The sequence below is a fragment of the Dacryopinax primogenitus genome (genome assembly GCF_000292625.1).
Source record: "Dacryopinax primogenitus strain DJM-731 SS1 chromosome Unknown DACRYscaffold_26, whole genome shotgun sequence".
In the NCBI taxonomy this organism is placed as follows: Eukaryota; Fungi; Basidiomycota; class Dacrymycetes; order Dacrymycetales; family Dacrymycetaceae; genus Dacryopinax; species Dacryopinax primogenitus.
In genome coordinates this window covers 61,018-79,052 of record NW_024467223.1, presented here as the reverse complement: position 1 = coordinate 79,052, position 18,035 = coordinate 61,018, and the positions used below count along the sequence as shown (strand labels likewise).

General features: G+C 52.4%; 8 protein-coding genes across 8 annotated transcripts; 5 read left to right on the top strand and 3 right to left on the bottom strand.

Moving 5' to 3' along the window:
* Nucleotides 1-813: 813 nt before the first annotated feature.
* DACRYDRAFT_72839 (uncharacterized protein) lies at nucleotides 814-1,807 on the top strand (the record flags this gene model as incomplete). Its single annotated transcript, XM_040775983.1, has 6 exons — nucleotides 814-1,029; nucleotides 1,083-1,092; nucleotides 1,143-1,162; nucleotides 1,215-1,344; nucleotides 1,394-1,720; nucleotides 1,769-1,807. Coding segments are annotated over exons 1-6 (564 nt in total), but the record flags the coding sequence as incomplete, so codon positions are not given.
* A 1,056-nt stretch (nucleotides 1,808-2,863) lies between these two features.
* On the bottom strand, nucleotides 2,864-4,213 carry DACRYDRAFT_19092 (uncharacterized protein; the record flags this gene model as incomplete). The annotated part of the gene is made up of 9 exons (XM_040771421.1): nucleotides 2,864-3,111; nucleotides 3,238-3,279; nucleotides 3,333-3,371; nucleotides 3,426-3,695; nucleotides 3,746-3,805; nucleotides 3,859-3,988; nucleotides 4,035-4,054; nucleotides 4,107-4,116; nucleotides 4,169-4,213. 9 exons carry the CDS (start codon nucleotides 4,211-4,213, stop codon nucleotides 2,864-2,866), a joined length of 864 nt encoding a protein of 287 aa, XP_040623684.1.
* Nucleotides 4,214-6,558: 2,345 nt separating this feature from the next.
* On the top strand, nucleotides 6,559-7,424 carry DACRYDRAFT_97454 (uncharacterized protein; the record flags this gene model as incomplete). Its single annotated transcript, XM_040777456.1, has 2 exons — nucleotides 6,559-6,803; nucleotides 6,850-7,424. The coding sequence occupies 2 exons, from the start codon at nucleotides 6,559-6,561 to the stop codon at nucleotides 7,376-7,378; spliced, it is 774 nt and encodes a 257-aa protein (XP_040623683.1). The 3' UTR covers nucleotides 7,379-7,424.
* A 358-nt stretch (nucleotides 7,425-7,782) lies between these two features.
* Nucleotides 7,783-9,358, bottom strand: DACRYDRAFT_25479 (WD40 repeat-like protein). Its single transcript, XM_040774178.1, has 3 exons — nucleotides 8,930-9,358; nucleotides 8,212-8,882; nucleotides 7,783-8,151 (listed from the first exon to the last, which is right to left on the bottom strand). Exons 1-3 carry the CDS (start codon nucleotides 9,181-9,183, stop codon nucleotides 8,018-8,020), a joined length of 1,059 nt encoding a protein of 352 aa, XP_040623682.1. The 5' UTR covers nucleotides 9,184-9,358; the 3' UTR covers nucleotides 7,783-8,017.
* A 166-nt stretch (nucleotides 9,359-9,524) lies between these two features.
* On the bottom strand, nucleotides 9,525-11,095 carry DACRYDRAFT_85505 (uncharacterized protein). The gene is made up of 5 exons (XM_040776738.1): nucleotides 10,986-11,095; nucleotides 10,891-10,927; nucleotides 10,627-10,838; nucleotides 9,984-10,572; nucleotides 9,525-9,937 (listed from the first exon to the last, which is right to left on the bottom strand). The coding sequence occupies exons 1-5, from the start codon at nucleotides 11,069-11,071 to the stop codon at nucleotides 9,602-9,604; spliced, it is 1,260 nt and encodes a 419-aa protein (XP_040623681.1). The 5' UTR covers nucleotides 11,072-11,095; the 3' UTR covers nucleotides 9,525-9,601.
* A 755-nt stretch (nucleotides 11,096-11,850) lies between these two features.
* On the top strand, nucleotides 11,851-14,192 carry DACRYDRAFT_59966 (subtilisin-like protein; the record flags this gene model as incomplete). The annotated part of the gene is made up of 8 exons (XM_040775600.1): nucleotides 11,851-12,591; nucleotides 12,644-12,928; nucleotides 12,984-13,092; nucleotides 13,153-13,226; nucleotides 13,277-13,419; nucleotides 13,495-13,893; nucleotides 13,944-14,068; nucleotides 14,137-14,192. 8 exons carry the CDS (start codon nucleotides 11,851-11,853, stop codon nucleotides 14,190-14,192), a joined length of 1,932 nt encoding a protein of 643 aa, XP_040623680.1.
* Nucleotides 14,193-15,183: 991 nt separating this feature from the next.
* On the top strand, nucleotides 15,184-15,786 carry DACRYDRAFT_25477 (uncharacterized protein; the record flags this gene model as incomplete). The annotated part of the gene is made up of 1 exon (XM_040774177.1): nucleotides 15,184-15,786. A coding segment is annotated over exon 1 (334 nt), but the record flags the coding sequence as incomplete, so codon positions are not given.
* Nucleotides 15,787-16,046: 260 nt separating this feature from the next.
* Nucleotides 16,047-17,715, top strand: DACRYDRAFT_119850 (uncharacterized protein). The gene is made up of 12 exons (XM_040770879.1): nucleotides 16,047-16,105; nucleotides 16,158-16,167; nucleotides 16,213-16,232; nucleotides 16,281-16,410; nucleotides 16,459-16,689; nucleotides 16,736-16,843; nucleotides 16,896-16,934; nucleotides 16,981-17,028; nucleotides 17,076-17,102; nucleotides 17,150-17,187; nucleotides 17,240-17,398; nucleotides 17,452-17,715. The coding sequence occupies exons 1-12, from the start codon at nucleotides 16,055-16,057 to the stop codon at nucleotides 17,509-17,511; spliced, it is 921 nt and encodes a 306-aa protein (XP_040623678.1). The 5' UTR covers nucleotides 16,047-16,054; the 3' UTR covers nucleotides 17,512-17,715.
* Nucleotides 17,716-18,035: the final 320 nt, after the last annotated feature.

Below are 18,035 nucleotides of genomic sequence, written 5' to 3'. Positions count from 1 at the left end.
AGCAGGTCACCTGACCATCCAATCCTTCCAGCAGGTTCCAGCACATGCCAAGGTATACCAGCTACTTCCATGTCATAAAGGCTTAGTCATGTCTCTTGACCAAGCAATGAGCTGGTGCCCTGACACTGACTAACCCTGACCAAAATATCTAATAACACTTAACCTGAATATTTTTAAACCCGAAACAGTTGAAAACCTTAGTAATAGTAATAGTAATAGTAATAGTAATAGTAATAGTAATAGTAATAGTAATAGTAATAGTAATAGTAATAGTAATAGTAATAGTAATAGTAATAGTAAAACTCAGAACTACTTCGGTCTTGTGATAATGTTAGTATCATCAATGGTTCTCATAGAAGTAATAATGGCATTATGATAATGATAACTGTCATTATCAGCAGTGTTGTTCTGAGTGACAGTAGGAATAAAGTATAGTAACTGTTATATACTTTACTACTTTTCCTATTATTCTTATAAGGTTTGGTCGAGTAAAGGTTCCAATCTATTCTAGAGTTATTATTTTCAGGTCAAGGTTGACCAAACAAATTATCAGGTTAGAGTTACTTGGGTTGGGTCTTGTTACATAATCATAATCCCTATTTTTACTCAAACACAGGACTCGCAGTATTGTCCAAGTCCATCAGGGTGTGAAGCATCTTGCTGCTCCTTCGCTATGACTGCGCGTAACATGCGGACGAGAAGCTGGCAAACCAACCGACCACAGCAAAACGACATGGAACATCATGGGTGACTTCTGACTCTGCCCCTAATACTTGCACCTTCTAATTCCACATCATGTTGAAACTGCGATCAGACGAAGACAGGAACTATTAAAGACCGGCCATCTCGTGGATCGCATCCTGTTGCTCAAGGACGTCTCTCATCGCAATCGTTGGACAATCGACGACAATCGAAAACCAACAGCGCAGCTCTGAACTTTGAACGTCTGCTTCTTTCCTTGCGCGCCCTACTGGTCTGCAAAGTCGTAACATGGATCCGAGTACTCTGCTTGCCGCGAAATTTGCGAGTGTAGGTCCTCCATACGTCAAGCGTGATCAGAGCTAATGGTTTTACATACCTAGTATGACACGGGTACGCCCCGTCACAAGTTGTTGACGGCTGCACAACTGAATATTGATGAGTCATCGGCATGACTCTGTTCGTAAGTCTTGTTCTACCCGCCAGTTGAACGAGTAAACCTTATCTTGACGGAGGGTTACGACTACCTTCTCATGTTGCCGAAAGAGATTAGATATGTCTGGTACTCGCCATGGACACCTGGAAAGGTGCTTTATTTCGCTGTCCGCTATATGCCGTTTGTAGACATGCCGGTCTGGCCGTTTGGTATGTGCGTTCGGTCCTCACTTCTAACCCATGCCCATTTGATATACAGCGGACGCATTCATGGGCGGTAATCTCCCAATGCCTTGCAGTCGCGCGAGCGATTTCACGCTCATCACCTTTCTCATCGCTGCTTGTCTAGCAGACATATTATATGGTCTTAGGACATGGGCTCTGTGGAGTCGCAACAAGTATTTCGGCATATTCCTCGTCGTATCTGGTGTGGTATTCAACTTAGCATGTATTCTCATGCTTGCGCTCGTGCAATCTGGGGATGGGTCAATAAGGATTCCAGAACTTCCCGGCTGCTTTTCACCACAGTCGAGCAATGATCATACAGTTTGGAAGGCTTATTTACTGACCACGAGCTTTCAGCTTTGTGAGACGCTGTCAACAAATACCCGTGCTGCGCTGACTTGCGATCCAGTGTTATTCCTGAGCACCCTCGTGAAAGGAATACATCATTGTGCTTGGTTCTTCCTGTTTGAGATTTTGACCAAAGCTCATCAAAGCTAGTGACCCAACATCCGGAGAGGCTGACAGCTGTGCTTTACCGTGACGGTGAATCACATCTATCCCTGTGGAGAAGTCGAATTGATTCTGTTTTTATCCTCAGCCTTCCTTTCCTTCGCTGGCCAGCTTGGTGCGTGTCTTTATCCAGCGCTACCCCAGCGCCGTACCGCTGATGAAGGTATTCCACTAGCTGTTGGATACATCAACATCATCCTTCTGCGAGTGACAGCATGTCTCCTTTCTTTCCCATGTCCAAGTTTATGCTCACCAAGTCTTAGAAAATTCCCAACTATTCCCTCAACCTATCATACCGGGCTCTCACTTCCAATCTCCCTTCAAGGATTGTGCTAAACATCCGCGAAGCGGTCAGTTCCAGCCGTCTGACCCACTGGGATGTGACAGTAGATGCGGAATATTCAACCAGCACTTCTGGTCCAGAAGAACACAGGCAGCAGGCGCGCTTAACTAATGGCACGGACAGTTCTGTATCGGACCAGGAATGGAATATGCCACACTGTCAAGAATCTGGCATTCAACTGGGGGCCATCTTAACGGAAGAGGTTGCATAACTCGGAAGTTGATCATTGGCTGTATACAGGCTGCAGTAGACGAGGTTGTCGGATGGATGCAAGGCACGATTCTCAGTTTTTGGGCACAAATGGCCATGTGGAGTCCTCTTCTTGTATGTCACACAAGAAGACCGAGTCGTCTCTCATTGCTTGCAATGCAACTACAGCTAGCGTACATTTAATAAATACTGTTCAATGCCCACGAAAGATCACAACACTAGAAGAAAAAACAGCCTGACACATATACCGCCCTAGTATGAGACTCTTGAACATCTTACATGCTCATCCTGCTGCTTGCTGTACACCCCCTGTCACTCGTACGCCACCCGGAGAATAGGCAAGATTCAAAATGGTCCACTCCACGGGTCAAGCCATCGGCTGAGCAACTCGATGTCGGACTTGTCAGTCGTGATGCAATGCTCGAGCATACTGCCGAGGGTCTAATCGTCTTCAAGCCCCCAGTCGTCGCCCATCATTCTTGATCTTGAGCGTTGAAATGGTACGTGAGCCTGGACTGTAACAGGCTTGGCAGTAGTTACGTCCCACTCATCGAGATCTATTGTTGCTTCTCGGATGTTCAGGACAATGCGGGCGGGGAGGACAGAGGAGCAAGCCAGACTGATGAAATAAGTGAGGTAGTAAGTTGGGTAGTCTTCGCTAGTCAACACCGCGTTGCCAACGGCCAAACCTGTTGTTTCGTGTCAGAGAGAGCAACAAAGATGTTCGCAGTTGACAAACCCAGCAAACACAAGGACGCCATGAAGGCTTCACGTGGGTCAGCCTTGTATTGACAGAGAACAAGAAGCCTCCTTACCATCCCGATATAGAGTAACCGTCAACTTAGGCAACTTGTGTGCTGATATTCACATCAGGGAATCATCAAACGCTGCAATCGACTCGAACACTAACCGAGCGGGACACCACGGGCGACAGTCATGGCGAAGATTACTGCGTCAGGTGAGCTATTGAGGTTGGGGCATTGCCATGTTACGGAATACTCACAGCCCTCATAAGCGCCAAGCGTGATATACATCCGCAGTGCCGCGGTGGAAGATGTGGACGTGTTTGTCGCTGAGCATCCGCGTAGACCCAAGTCGAGGTTATCGACAGTCACACCCTGAATCGCCATTACGAGGAATCTGAGGGCACATCCGACCATAGCAAGCCACGCGGCGAGGATAACTCCAGCTGCGATCCGATTACGGTTCCAAACCGCGTATGTGCGGAGAGCTAGAATCACACTTGCAGCTCCGATTGCAACAACTTGGTTGCCTGGAATCGTTGAACATCAAGTGGTTGCTTCGTCGGTTAAGCGAACGTACATAGTGCCCAATAGAGCGCAAAAGTGCATCGACTTTGAGTGACATCCGCACCAGCAACAACTACATGTTATCAGTTGTTAGTTCCAACGAGGAAAGAGGGATATACAACGCACCATATAGATAAACAATGAGTGTGGAGAATCCGCCATATCGGACAGCGAGGAAAAGGATTTTGCCCGGGGTCCACTTGCTATACCACACATACTGTGTTTCTTGCTGGAGCGTAAGCATCCAGTCATACGCCTGGTTGGCCATCAGCGTTGGGTCGAGATCTCATGTGAGGACGCACCCAAAGAGTCATGCCGATTGCTGCGAAAGATGTCAGTCGGACTGTGTCTCTAAACAGGATCACGTTACGTACCGAGACCATACTACGAGAAGGCTCAGACTGATTCGACATTATCCGGTGTAGAGATTACTCACTGTGGACTGCTGGTCAATCTGCACCACCTGTTCGTAGGAAGGCATTGTGTGGACAACGAAGGGGGGGGGGGGGGGCTGGATGTAACACGATTCGCCATAGGCGATGCTGATTTATGTTTTCGAGGATATGTCGACCATTGCGGAAGGTGAAGACTGCACATAATGTTGGAATATGTTGCAGAACTGTGGCCCACATGGACCCTTGAAGATACTCGCATTGTTAGCCTGGATGTTGGACGAAACACCGATGCGGTGAAAGGAAGATCAGTCCCTGACTCATTCATTGGGCGCCCAAGGATTTCCATGAGACTAGGGAGAGCTGTGCACCGGCGTACCACGTTCGTCAACGAATCCACAGGGTGAAACCAGAACTTGAGAACCCCCGTATTAATCATATCGATCGAGATCTGTCTAATCTCAAATTGTACGTTATAGCCGGGCCAGATGAGAGTCATGTTAGTAGTTCGAATCGGGATACGAACCCCGAGTGCCTCCATTGCGGAAGTTTCGTACAACTCAACGACGATAGTGGAGCACGTTCTTGTAGGGTCTTCCTCTTTCGGCCATCTTCCTGAGCGGTTAGCCATCCCCTCTTCGGTTCGTTCCGCTTCAACAACAGCTTCCTTGACCTCGTTTCTCAATGAAAAAAGCTGTGCTGTTTAAGGCGGGCCGGGAAAAATGTTGTTCGACAATTGATACCCTAGGATGTGCCGTAAAGAATATGTACGATATCGTTGACATCCTAGACATTGGCGTTGCGATCAGAAATATCCGAAGACATTGTCACGCTCCAAGGATTGATCGACATTATTTGGTCTTCCTGGCCGCGTTATTCACATGCCTTGCATTGATGGAATGTTGGGATCGGTGTACCCGATCCTCTCGACTCTCGAAAGGTGTTGAGGGCATGTGCCGTGCCTGAAGGAAAAGGGTGTCCTTCATCTCCACGGCTCCGTAATTGCTCTCGTAAGACCTTCAACAGCCTTGATTTCACATTCCAGCGTCGACAAGGCGAGCGTTACGACCACTGTTCTTGTCTCGTCCGTCGTTACGTCCCATTCGTCCAGATTTGTCGTTGCCTCTCGGATGTCTAAGATGATCCGAGCGAGAAAAACCCGATAAACACTAAAGGCTCATGAAGTAGGTGTAGGAGTAGTACGGCATCGTTTGACTCGTCAGCATTGCGTTCAAGAGTGCCAAGGCTGCCGGGCGGTCAGGGCATGAATAGCGGTGCACGGAGGAGAAACTTGCTGAGGAGACATGTTGATGCCATGAATGCTAGAGAGAGGCATCAGAACACTACAGGGTGAATTAGCAGTATTGCCTACCGTCCCTGTAGAGGGTCGCCGCAAGCGATGGTAATTTGTACCCTGGGAAAGGGTTAATCGATTGTTCTTGTAACCAAAAAGGGAGACAGCGCACGAAAGGGTAGACCCCGGAGAACGGTAAGCCCACAGATCACTGGCGCGATTGATATGGGGAGCATGTCGTACACACGAAAGCTGAAGACTCACGACCCTCATACGCCGCAGGCGTTGTGCAAAAACGGAACACAGCCGTGGAGGAGGACGCAGTGTTGCTAGAGACATAACCCGTGCTAGACCAGCCAAGTTGTATAGGGCCAGACGCGTGTTGTTCACTACAATGCCTTGGATCAAAGCTATGGGCGTTTAAGTACCGCATCATACAAAACCGAGCCAAGCCAAGAAGAGTAACATTCCGAGTTGTTGGCTCCGGTTCTAGATTGCCAAGGTACGAAGTGTGAGAATGGTACTCGCACCGGCGATCAGCATGACACTACCGACACCACCTCAGATCGCGAGACGCAGACGCGAGAAGATCCCGCACATTGAGCATACTGTGCTAGTAAACAGCAAGTGTCATCACTCCCGAGTACCAGACTGTTAGGAATAGCAGTTTTCCCGGGGAAACTGTCAGAAGCCGGTCGTAAGCCTGCAAGGTCGGTAATCATCGCCTTCCATCTGCCTGGGATGAGCACATATACCAACAGCGTCGTTCCCAGAGCTGCACCATCCAGTTTGTCACTAAGTGATTGATGTCCAAGCAGTCCTTGAAACCGCCAGGTTGAGGAAATAGATGATCAGAGCCTCTGATAGGCTGTCAGCTGTTGCTCAGAAGGGTAGGATGATGGCCTCTAGCAATGTAGGTCGGCCGACAGTAGCTACCAGCTTTCCAGCGGCATGGGTCCTCCTCGTCGTTTGGAGTTGACGCGCTCAGTGCATTTGATCCCGGTGCCACGCGTTCCTTTCCTGGTCACGTGACATTAACATTCTTGATTACGTAAGAGACCAAGGCGGCGGCTTGCATTGTTCTTCAACTTGCGAGAACACAGACAATCTACCTCCTACCCTACTATCCTCATTACTGTAATGTACGACGGACCTATCAGAGGGGGTGCACGAGGCGGCGCAGCAGAGTTCAAATGGTCCGAAGTCGTACAAGATAAAGACCGGGAGAACTACCTTGGACACTCGATCAATGCGCCCGCCGGCCGGTGGCAGAAGAACAAAGATATCCACTGGTATGCGCGGGATGTGGGGGGGACGGATGAAGAGAAACGTGAGGAGATTAAGAGGATTAAAGAGGCTGAAGAGGACGCTTTGGCTGTGGCTTTGTGAGTCATCCCTCTTGGAAGTGGGGTTAAATTAATCGGATGGCAGAGGGTTCAAGCCTGCTGTGCGTGTTCCACAGATTCAGACTGATTCCCCGCCACCTGCGTTCCCGAATGAAGACGACGCGGAGAGAACGCGGGTGAAGGAGGAGAAACGAAAGAGGAAGGAGGAGAAGCGTGCACGTAAGGAGGAGCGGAGAGCGAGGAAAGAAGAAAAGCGTCGAGAGAGGAGGTGCCCTTCTCCTAGAAGGTATTCGGAGGACGAAGATAGGTCACCATCCCCCAGGCGGAGGAGGGATGAGCGCTCTCGTTCACCCCTACCGAGAGAGCGTGCTCGCTCCCCTCCTAGGCGGAGAGATCGCAGCCCCTCGGAAGACCACGACCGCAACCGCGACATACCCGCCAGACGCCCCTCGTACGGGGACTCGGAGCGCAGAGGTGATGATCGCAGAAGAGGGTACGACGAGGATGAGATGCGGAAGGAGAGAGAACGGGATAGACGGCGATGGGACGCTAACGCGGAGAGGGACAGACCGGGGAGACGAGAGGGCGAGCGCTGGGAACGTGGTGCTGCTTGATGAGAGATGCTGTGCACTGCGCTTTGTGAAGAATTTGGCCAGTGATAGTGGATGCGCGCATGTTGATACTACTGCTTGCTCTGTGTAATTGTTCTGTAATCATGATATTTCGCTGTCATCATCATCTGCTGATATGCTATATTAACGGGCGCCATCCCATCTTCCCGATAAAATGATCAAAGCATGTGGTTGCTCATCATCAACTTGCATTAGTTGATTTATCAGGCGTTAGGTTGTTCACCCGAGATGGAGGCTAGATATATGCGCGCAAGTGCCAAATAGGTCGTCTGATGCACTTGCTGTATCCCTCTCAAAGCCACTCTTACTAGGCAATCGACCTCTTCTAAGTAGAGGGATCCGCCCTGGCACACAGAAACACAACCATCCAGATCCGGATTCAGCGTCATGAAATCAATACAACAACCCAGCCAAACGTTACACCTAAACCTATCGAACCGAACCAAACCGAACCGCGGTCGTACAAAAAAAAAGCGTAAAAACCCTGTTGATTCGTAATGTCGTATCCGCCCCAGCGCCGTCTTGAGACACCTTTCCAGGCAAAGGCAGGGCACCGGGTTGCAGCGGAGGTTGGCGTCGTTCTTCGTTCGCGGACCCCGGCAATGGAGGGGCGAGGTCTGGTTAGCTGCGGTATGGCCCGTTGGAGCCGTTTTGTCCTTGAGGGAGCGGCTGTTGAGGTTGTTGGACATCGACGGCTTGCCAGAGACCGTATGTCTTGCCTGGTGTTGTCTGCCAGAGACGGATGGTGCCGTCCTCTGTGAATGCATCAGAAGAGGTTCAGGATGCGCAAGGTGTAAAGTTAAGGGTCGACTCACCACTCCCAGTAGCATACATCTCCCCATCTGGAGAGTATTCAACTGTATGCACAGGCCCATGATGCCCCTTATACACCTCCTTCTCCTCCCCCGTATTGAAGTCGAACACCCTTACCCACGGGTCTGCCAGGCTTCCCACCACATACCGGTCCGGTACTAGTGGGTGCAAGCTGGCACTACTCGGCGTGAAGGGGAAGCTGTGGATCGGGTACGGGGGAGGTGCTGCGCTGCCCGGAGAAGAGGCGGGAATGAAGCTGACCATCTTGCCCGATGTGACTACCAGCGTATGATGCGGGGCGCTCAGTTCCATGGAGGTGATAGGTGCGTCAAGCCGGAGGGAAGACGTAGGGCCGAGTGTGCGCAGGTCCCACCAGCGGAGCACACCGTCCTCCCCCGCACTGACGCCCTCGCTCTCCCCAACCCAGACAACACTTCTGACGGTCCCATCATGACAGTCCTCCTTCGCCCCGCCAGGGGAAGAAGGCGAGCGACGCATGACGGCTCCATGCCCGCCAGAAGTGGAGGCGAGCTCGATATCGAACAACCTGACTTTTTTGTCTTGCGAACCGGAGAGGAGGTGGGTTCCACGAGGGGAGAAGGCGACAGAGCGCACTATATGCGGGTGAGGGAGGGTAAGGAGTGCTTCGCCAGTGTAGGTGTCCCATAGTTTTCTGTAAGCGCATTAGCATATACCTCGGTCACAGTGAGAGAGACGCACGCCGTAAAGTCCGCGCTGCCCGAGACGGCCCTGCTGCCCGTCGCGTCCAGCCGAGTACACCAGACTGCGCCCTTGTGCCCTATAAACGTGCCGAGCCAATCGCCCTTCCAGTCGCGGAGCATGGGGTTGCCGTCCTTGCAGGATGAGACGAGGAGGTAGGAACCGTCTGCCTCGACCTGTGGGGAGAAGGAGAGGTGGACTACTGGCCTCGTATGACCAGAACAGGTGAGTGGGACGTTCCGCTGTGCAGCCATGGTATGGTAGTGAGGAGGGGAAGGTGTATGCTGGATGGGGTAATACAGGTGTATGTTAGATAATCTTGAAGGTCGTCAGTGAGATGAGGACAAGAAGTCGTTAAGGTCCGGAGGTGGTCGTCGGGAAGAGGAAGGGGAACGGCGTGTGACGGGGAAGGCTGACAGAGACGGTGAGGAGGGGACGGTGCTGACAGGGGAGAGGGGGAGAAGGCGGGATGATTGTGCTAGAGAAAGAATCGCAGCCGTTCGCAACGAGGCGATTGCTTCTCTCACACGGGAGCTATCTCCCATAGCCACGCACAGGGAAGGTGATTGCCCAATTGAAGGGTAACATATTTATGGTCACCGCATTTCCTTATTTCTCCTCTCAACCCAAATTCTTATTCATTCTCAACAGATATATATCTACTCTATTAATTCACGCCCAGGGATCGAATACTACCTTGCCCCACACACGACTGTCAAACTTCTCGTACCCCTCCACCGCTTCACTCATAGGGATCACCCGCTCCACCAGCGCTTCCTCACCCCCAACACCAGCGAGCACGTCCCGTCGGCGTACCAGCAGGTCCACAGCGAGCGGGAACATCGCCCGCACAGGGCATCGGCCGAAGGAGGCAGAGACGTTCTTCGTATACAGGGTATCGCCGTTTAGCGGGAACTGGGGGGAGGTGTGCACTCCTACGCTGGAGATGACACCAAACGGACGGAGCAGGTCGTATGCCAGCACCAATGCACTGTCGTTCCCCACAATCTAGAAAACATGAGCATACGCAGTCACAGGGCAACATTGTACTCACTTCAAGCACAGCATCGCACCCCTTTACAGTCTCCTTTGTTACCTTCTCCTTTGCTTCCTCAATATCAAGCACCTCGACATGTGCCGCCTCCTCCGGCTTCATCTTCTTTAGGATGGCGAGTGCCTTCGCCCTACGCGCGGGGACAGGATCCACCGCATAGACCTTGTAAGTCTGTACATTGGCCTGGGAGAGGATATCGAGCAGGGCTACGAGGCCGCAGATCCCCACTGGGCCAAGACCGACGATCGCGACTCCCAATTTCTGGTCTTCCTTGATCACCCTCGTGCCTTCCTCCTGTACGCGAGGGACAATCGCGCCCATCACGCCCGGGTAGCTCTCCCCCCTGATAATAGGAGCGACGTTCGGGTGCCCCAGAGCCTGTAGAGCAGCAAAGTATCCCGTCGGGAGGATATCACCGCACAGCATGAAACTCTCTTCTGGCATGTCGGCTGGCAGGGACGGTGGGAGGAGGAAGAGCGTGCCCCCGGCTTTGGGGATACGCGCATACTGCGCTTGCGCGCCTGGGAGGTAGGGCGAGCCGAATAGCAGGGAATGGACGCAGCGGGAGGGGAATCCGATGCGGCAGAAACTGTTCTCGCTTAGCTCGCAGTTCTCAGCGCATCTCGTAAATGGGAAAACGTACTGGCACTCCTCGCACGAACACGTGAATGGTGAGACGACCTTATCCCCCACCTTGAGCTTCCCGTAGAGTGCTGGCCTGCCCTCGACTTCCTGTCCAAAGGCAGAACCGAGAGCGACGACTTCGCCTATGAGCTCGTGCCCGCAGATGTATGGCTCTGTGAAGGGCTCAAGACCACGGTACGCGTGGAGGTCTGATCCGCATAAGCCGGCTTTCTGTGTCTCGTCTTGTTATTTTAATAAATGAAGTCAGGCATGGAGAACGTACGAGCACTTTAACAATTGCGTCGTCGGGATGCTCGATCCTGTCCAACACCGTATGAATACTGACTAGTTTAGTGAGCAAAGAATTAGAGGGCGTACGTGGGTGTTGGAAGCTGCTCCACCCTGATATCCGCCAGCTTTCCAGGATGGATACGCACAACAGTGTTGGTCTGCGGGAGTGCCATTCCTTTACTCCAAGATACAGTTACAGTCTACAAGCAGATACAGACAAAATGGTCGTTCGCAAGAGGGCTACCCCATACCCCAGTCTGGTACGAATTAATATCTCCTCAGCAGAAGGTCAAGAGCCGAGCTCATCCGACGGGGCTCGGACGCGGGGATGCGGGAGTGGACCCTAAACGTGCCGGTTGTCCGTTGTCGGATTAGGCTCGGCCCGGGTGGGGGTAAGGGCCGATCGTGATCGGAGATTGATCGGGTTGATCGGTGCGATGTGCGGGTTCCTGCGGGGCCGCTGAGTCTCTTTGACGGAGATTTCTGCTTTTGGTAATTTTCTCGGCAATCTCCTTCTGGTAGCTGCTTTTGGTAATCCGTTCTTGAGGTGTTTTCCCTCTTCGAAAGTGGTTATTTACTCTCAATATCTTTGTTCGGCGTTGAACTCGGTCAACGAACAGCTTCTTCCAGCCAACATACTCGACATGCAGCTGGAATGGCATGCACACGCACTGGCACGCCCCGAACCAGCACTCTCTCAACTCCGAACTAGAGCACAGGATTCCCAGCACCATGCACCCATTCCTCCCATCCCCCTGCAAACAAGCAGTCAATCCTTCCAAGATGTACAGTAGGCACGTCCCTCTCTCCATTCTGTGGATATTTACGTATCCCGCCCTCCGTTCTCGGGCCCTATGGAGGGGAAAGCGAACAACTTTGGCTTGGCGTTGCCTGCAGAAAGACATAAATTGGCCGGCGTGGTGAACTGCAGCAGCGCAAGCAAGTAGGCAGGATGTATCTCCTCCTCTTCTTCCCTTTACTGGTCCTCCCGGCCCTCAGCGTCTTACACGAAGAACGCCGTTCAATACCTTCCTCTTATGCTCGCTCTCTCGACCCTCCCGCGCCAGACACACCTCTTCCCAGCCCACTCCGCTTCTTCCTCCAGCAATCCAACGTTCATCTCGGCCCCTCAGCGCTGCTAAACGTCTCCTCCCCTTCCTCCCCTTTCTTCCGGAAGCATTGGACGAAAAAGCAAGTCGACGCATTTTTCGCTCCTGAGCCCAAGCGTGCAGAGGCCGTTGAGCGTTGGCTTGCTTCCCAAGGCATCCCGCAGGGGAAGATCAGGCGCTCTCGTTCTGGAGGGTCGGTGGACGTGCACGGACTTTCCGTTTCGGAAGCACAGAGCTTGCTTAATACTTCCTACTCGGTTTACACCCACCAGGAGCGCGGGACGACGCATTTGGGATGTACGGAATACCACCTACCTGAGGAGGTGGCAGAGCACGTCGACTTTGTCTACCCTACGCTGCAGTTCGATGGACATGCACACAAGCAAGGCGTCACTATTCCCCTCTCCGCTCGGGAATCGGCGATGCGCATCTCAGGTCAGGAGCCGAAGGAGAAGAAGAGAGGTAAGGTGGGGCTGGGAGTGCCCGGAAGTGGAAGCTTGCCGAAGCAAGGAGAGCAGTTATCCACCGACCAGCTCAACGGCGGGATTAGCGTTTGTGGGGAGTTCATCGTGCCTGAGTGTCTAGTATGTTTGTCATTCCGTTTCTTGTTCTATACTCATCTGCATAACCATACAGCAAGAGCTATACAACTACCCGGCGCCAAATCTCTCCGCTCCCTCCTACCCATCGGAGCATCTCGGAATAGTAGAATACACACCGCAGTCCTATCTCCCTAATGATCTCGAGATGTTCTTCGGCTACTACCTCTCTCCTGGAGTGGGCGAGCGCCCAACGCTCTACTCTATCGATGGTGGATACCCACAAGACGAATATCTGGGGTTCGAGTATCAGGGAGAGAGCAGCCTGGATTTAGAGTATGCGATGGCCCTTTCCTGGCCGGAGATCCCAATGCTCTACCAGGTGGGTGACTCCTTCATCCCGGAGTTGGAATGACGCTGAAGGTCGTGGGTGTTAGGTCGGGGACCTGTCTGGTTCTGCGAGTTTTGGCAACTTCTTGAATGCGCTGGATGGAAGCTATTGTGGAGAGAACGATCCTAGTGTGGACGAGACCTTCCCTAACTCTTGTATGATTCTACATCTTTCATTTGCCATCGTGTACTTCGATGATGCTGATGGATGACCAGACTGGCCCTACCCAGAAGACTGCGGAACGGTCCCCCAAGCCACTGTGATCTCCACATCCTACAACTACAACGAGGTATGCTTCATCTCCCTCCTCTTCCCTCCAGCAGAAGCTAATAGAGCTAGTTCGACCTCCCCGTCAGCTACATGGAGAGACAGTGTCATGAGTACCTGAAGCTCGGCTTGGAGGGGATTACCGTGGTGTTCAGCTCTGGAGACTATGGTGTAGGGGGGAATATGGGTATGTGTATGGACGATACCACTGGTGCGTGTCTTCTCTGCCCATTAACTTCTTTGGACCTCGCACCGATACGATCTCCAGGGAATATTGACTTCAACGGGAGCATGTTCACGCCTTCGTTCCCCTCCACCTGTCCCTGGGTGCTCTCTGTCGGCGCTACGCAAATCCCCTACGGGACGACCACCCCGTTCACAACACCGGAAGTCGCGTGCGAAGACGTGATCGTCTCAGGCGGAGGGTTCAGCAATGTCTTCTCCCGCCCTGGATACCAGGATGACCAGGTCGCGGGGTGGTCGGACAACTACGGACCTGTGGGCTTGGGGTATGACTATAACACGGACTCCATGCGCGGATACCCGGATATAAGCGCTAATGGAGCAGGTTATGTCGTTGCAGCTGATGGAGAGTTCCTACTGTTGTACGGAACGAGTGCGAGTGCGCCAGTGATAGCATCCATGCTCGCGAAGATCAACTCCGAGCTCGCGAGTCAGGGGAACGCGCCGTACGTTCTTCCAGTCCGCGGGGTTTCCCGCTGATTATATCCACAAACAGTATCGGATTTATCAATTCGGTCATATATGCCAACCCCGACCGCGTCCACGATATCATCTCGGGCAGCAACCCAGGTTGCGGCACAAAGGGGTTCAGTACTACTCCTGGATGGGATCCCGTCACTGGTAGGCAAAATCCTTCCCAAGCGGTTCTCCGTCCGGCACGGTGACGGCTCATGCTGACGGTGTCTCAGGTATGGGGACTCTCAACTTTGAGAAGCTGCTGGAGTTCTATATGGCACTTGGGTGAGGAGTGAACGAGGTGTCAGTTTGTTCAGTGAACCTAGCCGAGACCGAACATCATTCACGTTCAATGTCGATTCTCATTCACGACAATGACTTTTCTCATTTGTATCCTCTCGTTTTGGACTATCGTGGTAGCCGTAATTATTTATGTATGTTCCACCACCGTTGTCGAAGAAAGCCCCCAACACAGTCGTTTTGTGTACGTAAAGTTTCAGTTCCGGCTCCGTGCCAGCTAATTAGCGCCCCAGATCAACCTCCTCCATAGTACTGCTGTAAGGACCTCCTCTTCTGCACATCCCCGCTTCCTCTCAACATTCAATCGTCTAAGTGCACGTTTGTTTTCATCCAGTCTGACAATGATGTGTAACAATCTTATTGCTAGGAGCTTGAATGACGACATGATTCATGCGCCCCGGTGCCTGTCCCATCCGACACGCGTTCATGAAACGCCAAGAGAAGAGGGATAATATCAATGGTTCCTCATCTATTCACTGCCCCGGCTATCTCCATGCTTGACTTGCTTCCTATGTGCAGCACTCGTGTGTTCTGCTGCAAGAATGTGCAATATTCCACTTGCGTTTGCGCGCCCACCCCGCTGCGATGGCCTCTCGGCTCACATTCCTCTCGACGAGACATAGCAACCGCCGTCTACATCCAGTCCAGGTGAAACCATGTCGACTGAATGACCACTAGTTCTGTCCGAACTCCGGCCGTACACCCCATCCGCTGCCGACGCATGGACATTCCGCAGATCCCGATCCCACCAAAGGTATTCGCGCGGCGTTTGCGGCCCTTCCACCAACGTCTTTCTCGGGGCAAGTGCACACATTGATGGTCCGCCCTCCTGAACGGGCGGAGGTCAAGCAAGGCATCTTCGGCACCCCTCGTCTCCACCTTTAATTTGCTAATGCGGGTTACATCTGTATATCTCCCGACTATCTCGCACCCGAGCACCCGTATCCCGCCGCGCATGACGACGCCTATGTATGGGCTACTGGCTCATCTCCGTAGGAGGCGGACAATCCACCCTCGGTCTCGATCTCAATAAGATCATCCTATTGGGACGAGCACAGGGAGCGCCCTCGCGAGTTATTTGACCTTCCGACTGACTGGCGAGAAAGCCGACATCATGCCGCGACCAGTGATTCTCGATTCGCCACACGTAGACAGTCGCAAAGGCTCGTTTCCGTCCATGGCTGACGACTGGAAACCGGCCAAAGAAGGCTACATGTGGTGGGCGACCGAAGGCTGTCACAACATCAACCGGTACCTTTTTGGAGAAGACTCGCCTGCGGCCAAAGATGAGGGCGCGCCGGAAGGGGCGTTCGTCAACGAGTTCCCCTTGTCGAAGTATCACGAACTGGCAGAACGGTTGCCTCCTTTCTACCTCCTCGTTTGCGAACTCGACTGTATCCGAGACTCCGCCCTTGAGTTTGCGAGCAAGCTGTTCACGGCCGGTGTGAGGACCGATCTGATTGTTAAAGCCGGAACTCCTCACTTTTATTCCGGCTTCTTCATGAACACACCCGTGTCGCACGAGAGACGAAGGAGGGATATCTCGAGTGCATCAGACGGAGCCTGTACGACTATTGAGCGGATTTCCAGATAGAGCGAAACCGCAATGAATGAGATCTAAATCTGTGATGTCAAGGGATCGGGCCTGATTCAAATGCCAAACTCCAAGGGGCGGAACGTGCTTTTCGGTAATCCTTAAGAACAGAAGTTTCGAATTGTCGGCTTCTCCGAACCCTGAAGAATATCATTATTTAATTTGTTTGCGCCCGGTGCCGATAGCCGCAGGAGTTCATATAATGCTTCTGCGAGGTTTGAGGACATGGTTTGGTGCGTGTCCCGATCAGTGACCTCATGGACCAGGTTGCGTTCGTGAACGCAGCTCGAGCTGGGAGGTTTAGTACAGTGAGTCTAATTTCTGTCGTTAAAATTCCGAGACGCTCATCATGAATACCAGTATGACACCGGTAAGTCTCTGGTTGCTTTGCTAGAAAATACTGACAGTTACTCAGTCGTGGGCATGACTCTCGTAGTAAGACCTATTCCCCATCACGCGGATTTCAATGTTCACTTCGTGCAGGCATTCGACTACATCCTCAACATTAACAAGGAGCGAAAGTTCATTTGGGGCAAAGGATGGGGCCTTGGCAAAATTCTGTACTTCATCGTCCGCTACATGCCCTTCCTCGACTTTCCCATCTGGCCGTTCGGTGCGGCTTTCCTCTTTCCCCACCGCATAGGAGCTAACATGCGCAAAGCGGATTCCTTCGTCGCCGGGGGGAATCTTCCGATGGACTGTAACGTCGCGACATACTTTGTGGTTATCACGCTGAGCATCGCAACGTGCGTCTCGGATGTTGTGTATGGGCTGAGGACGTGGGCATTGTGGGAGAGAGGTCGTTGGATCGGGTTGTTCCTCATCGTCGCAGGCGTAGCCTTCCACGGAACGGCAATCGCGCTGCTCGCCACGTCTCCCACGCGTACACCAGGTATGCCCGTACATCGTCTCAGGAGATCTCTGGCTGAGAAGAGGAGTACAACGGATCCCTCGGTTGGACGGATGTTTCACCCCGCCTGGAGATTATGCACAGACATCGGCCGCGATGTGGAAGGCGTTTCTCCTGACGACGAGTTATCAGCTCGGTGAGTGTGGTGTGAGTTCTAGAGGGCTGGGATGCTGATCGAGGGGTGCAAGTTTTATTCATCGCAACTGTGATCAAGGGCGTGCAACACTGTAGGCTTGCAACTTGCTTGATTATGAGATCCTTAATTCGGTACAGTCACCCAAAGTAAGATCCAGGTGCTGGAAGGAGTGTTATACCGGGATGGTGAGTCTTCTCCTTCAATGAAAGTTCGCGACTGATGCAGAGAGTAGCGTTCTTCGCGTTCCTGATTCAGATAGGTTGGTGCCTCCGCGTTCGGGTGACCTTTGCTGACTGAGCGAGGAAGGCGTCGAATTTGTCAATGTCGCACTAGTGATCAGCACCGTACGTCCTCCCCTGCCCTCCCCTGGACCAGAGCCTAATTTTCCCATTGCAGCAAAGCGTCAACTACTCCCTCAATGGCACATATCGCGCTCTAGTCTCCGTCCTCTCAGCGCGGATGATCCTCGATCTCCGCGAGGCGGCCACGACGCTCGACCCGTGGGAGACGACCATTCCTGCCGCAGCGCATCGGCGGGAGGTGTTCGCTTTACATGTAGGTCTCTCGCGTCACATATACAAGTGTTTGGGAGCTGATGACGTGCGTAGAATCGGGAGACGATCAGGGAACCGAGTAATGCTTTCACCTCGAGCGATGGGTGGGGATGATAGAAGATGGAGCTGGGAAGTCGAGGGGCTTTGATCCGGAACTTATGCCTTGAGACGGACAAACTCGCAAGTTAAGTCCTCGTTATTGTGGGGGTTGTAGGGTATTGGGGCTGGGCTCGAAATGGACTCCGAGCTGCCAAGGTGGAATATGTATCACACATCTCTGGAAGAATAGAATGGGACAGGTCAAGTCTGATCATACAGGGGCAAGAGTAGGAATGAGCAGTCCTGGACTAAGATTCGAATAGCATATGAACAATACCCACTTGTAATAGAGGAGATCAATGATGTACCATTAACAAGCTCAACTCTCGATGCAGCAAGGAACTCCTGGTTCAGAGGCACGACTCAGACACATGATCCTCGGCCTCTGTGCTTGGATCAGCCCTTGCTGGTCAGCAAATCTATTGATAGAACTGCAACAGCCGAAGTCAATCAAAGGTCCTATCTCGGGTGGGGGCCGTAGCGATAAATGGATGAAAGCTGATCAGGAAATCCCCTTGACGACAGGCTGAAGACTCGGA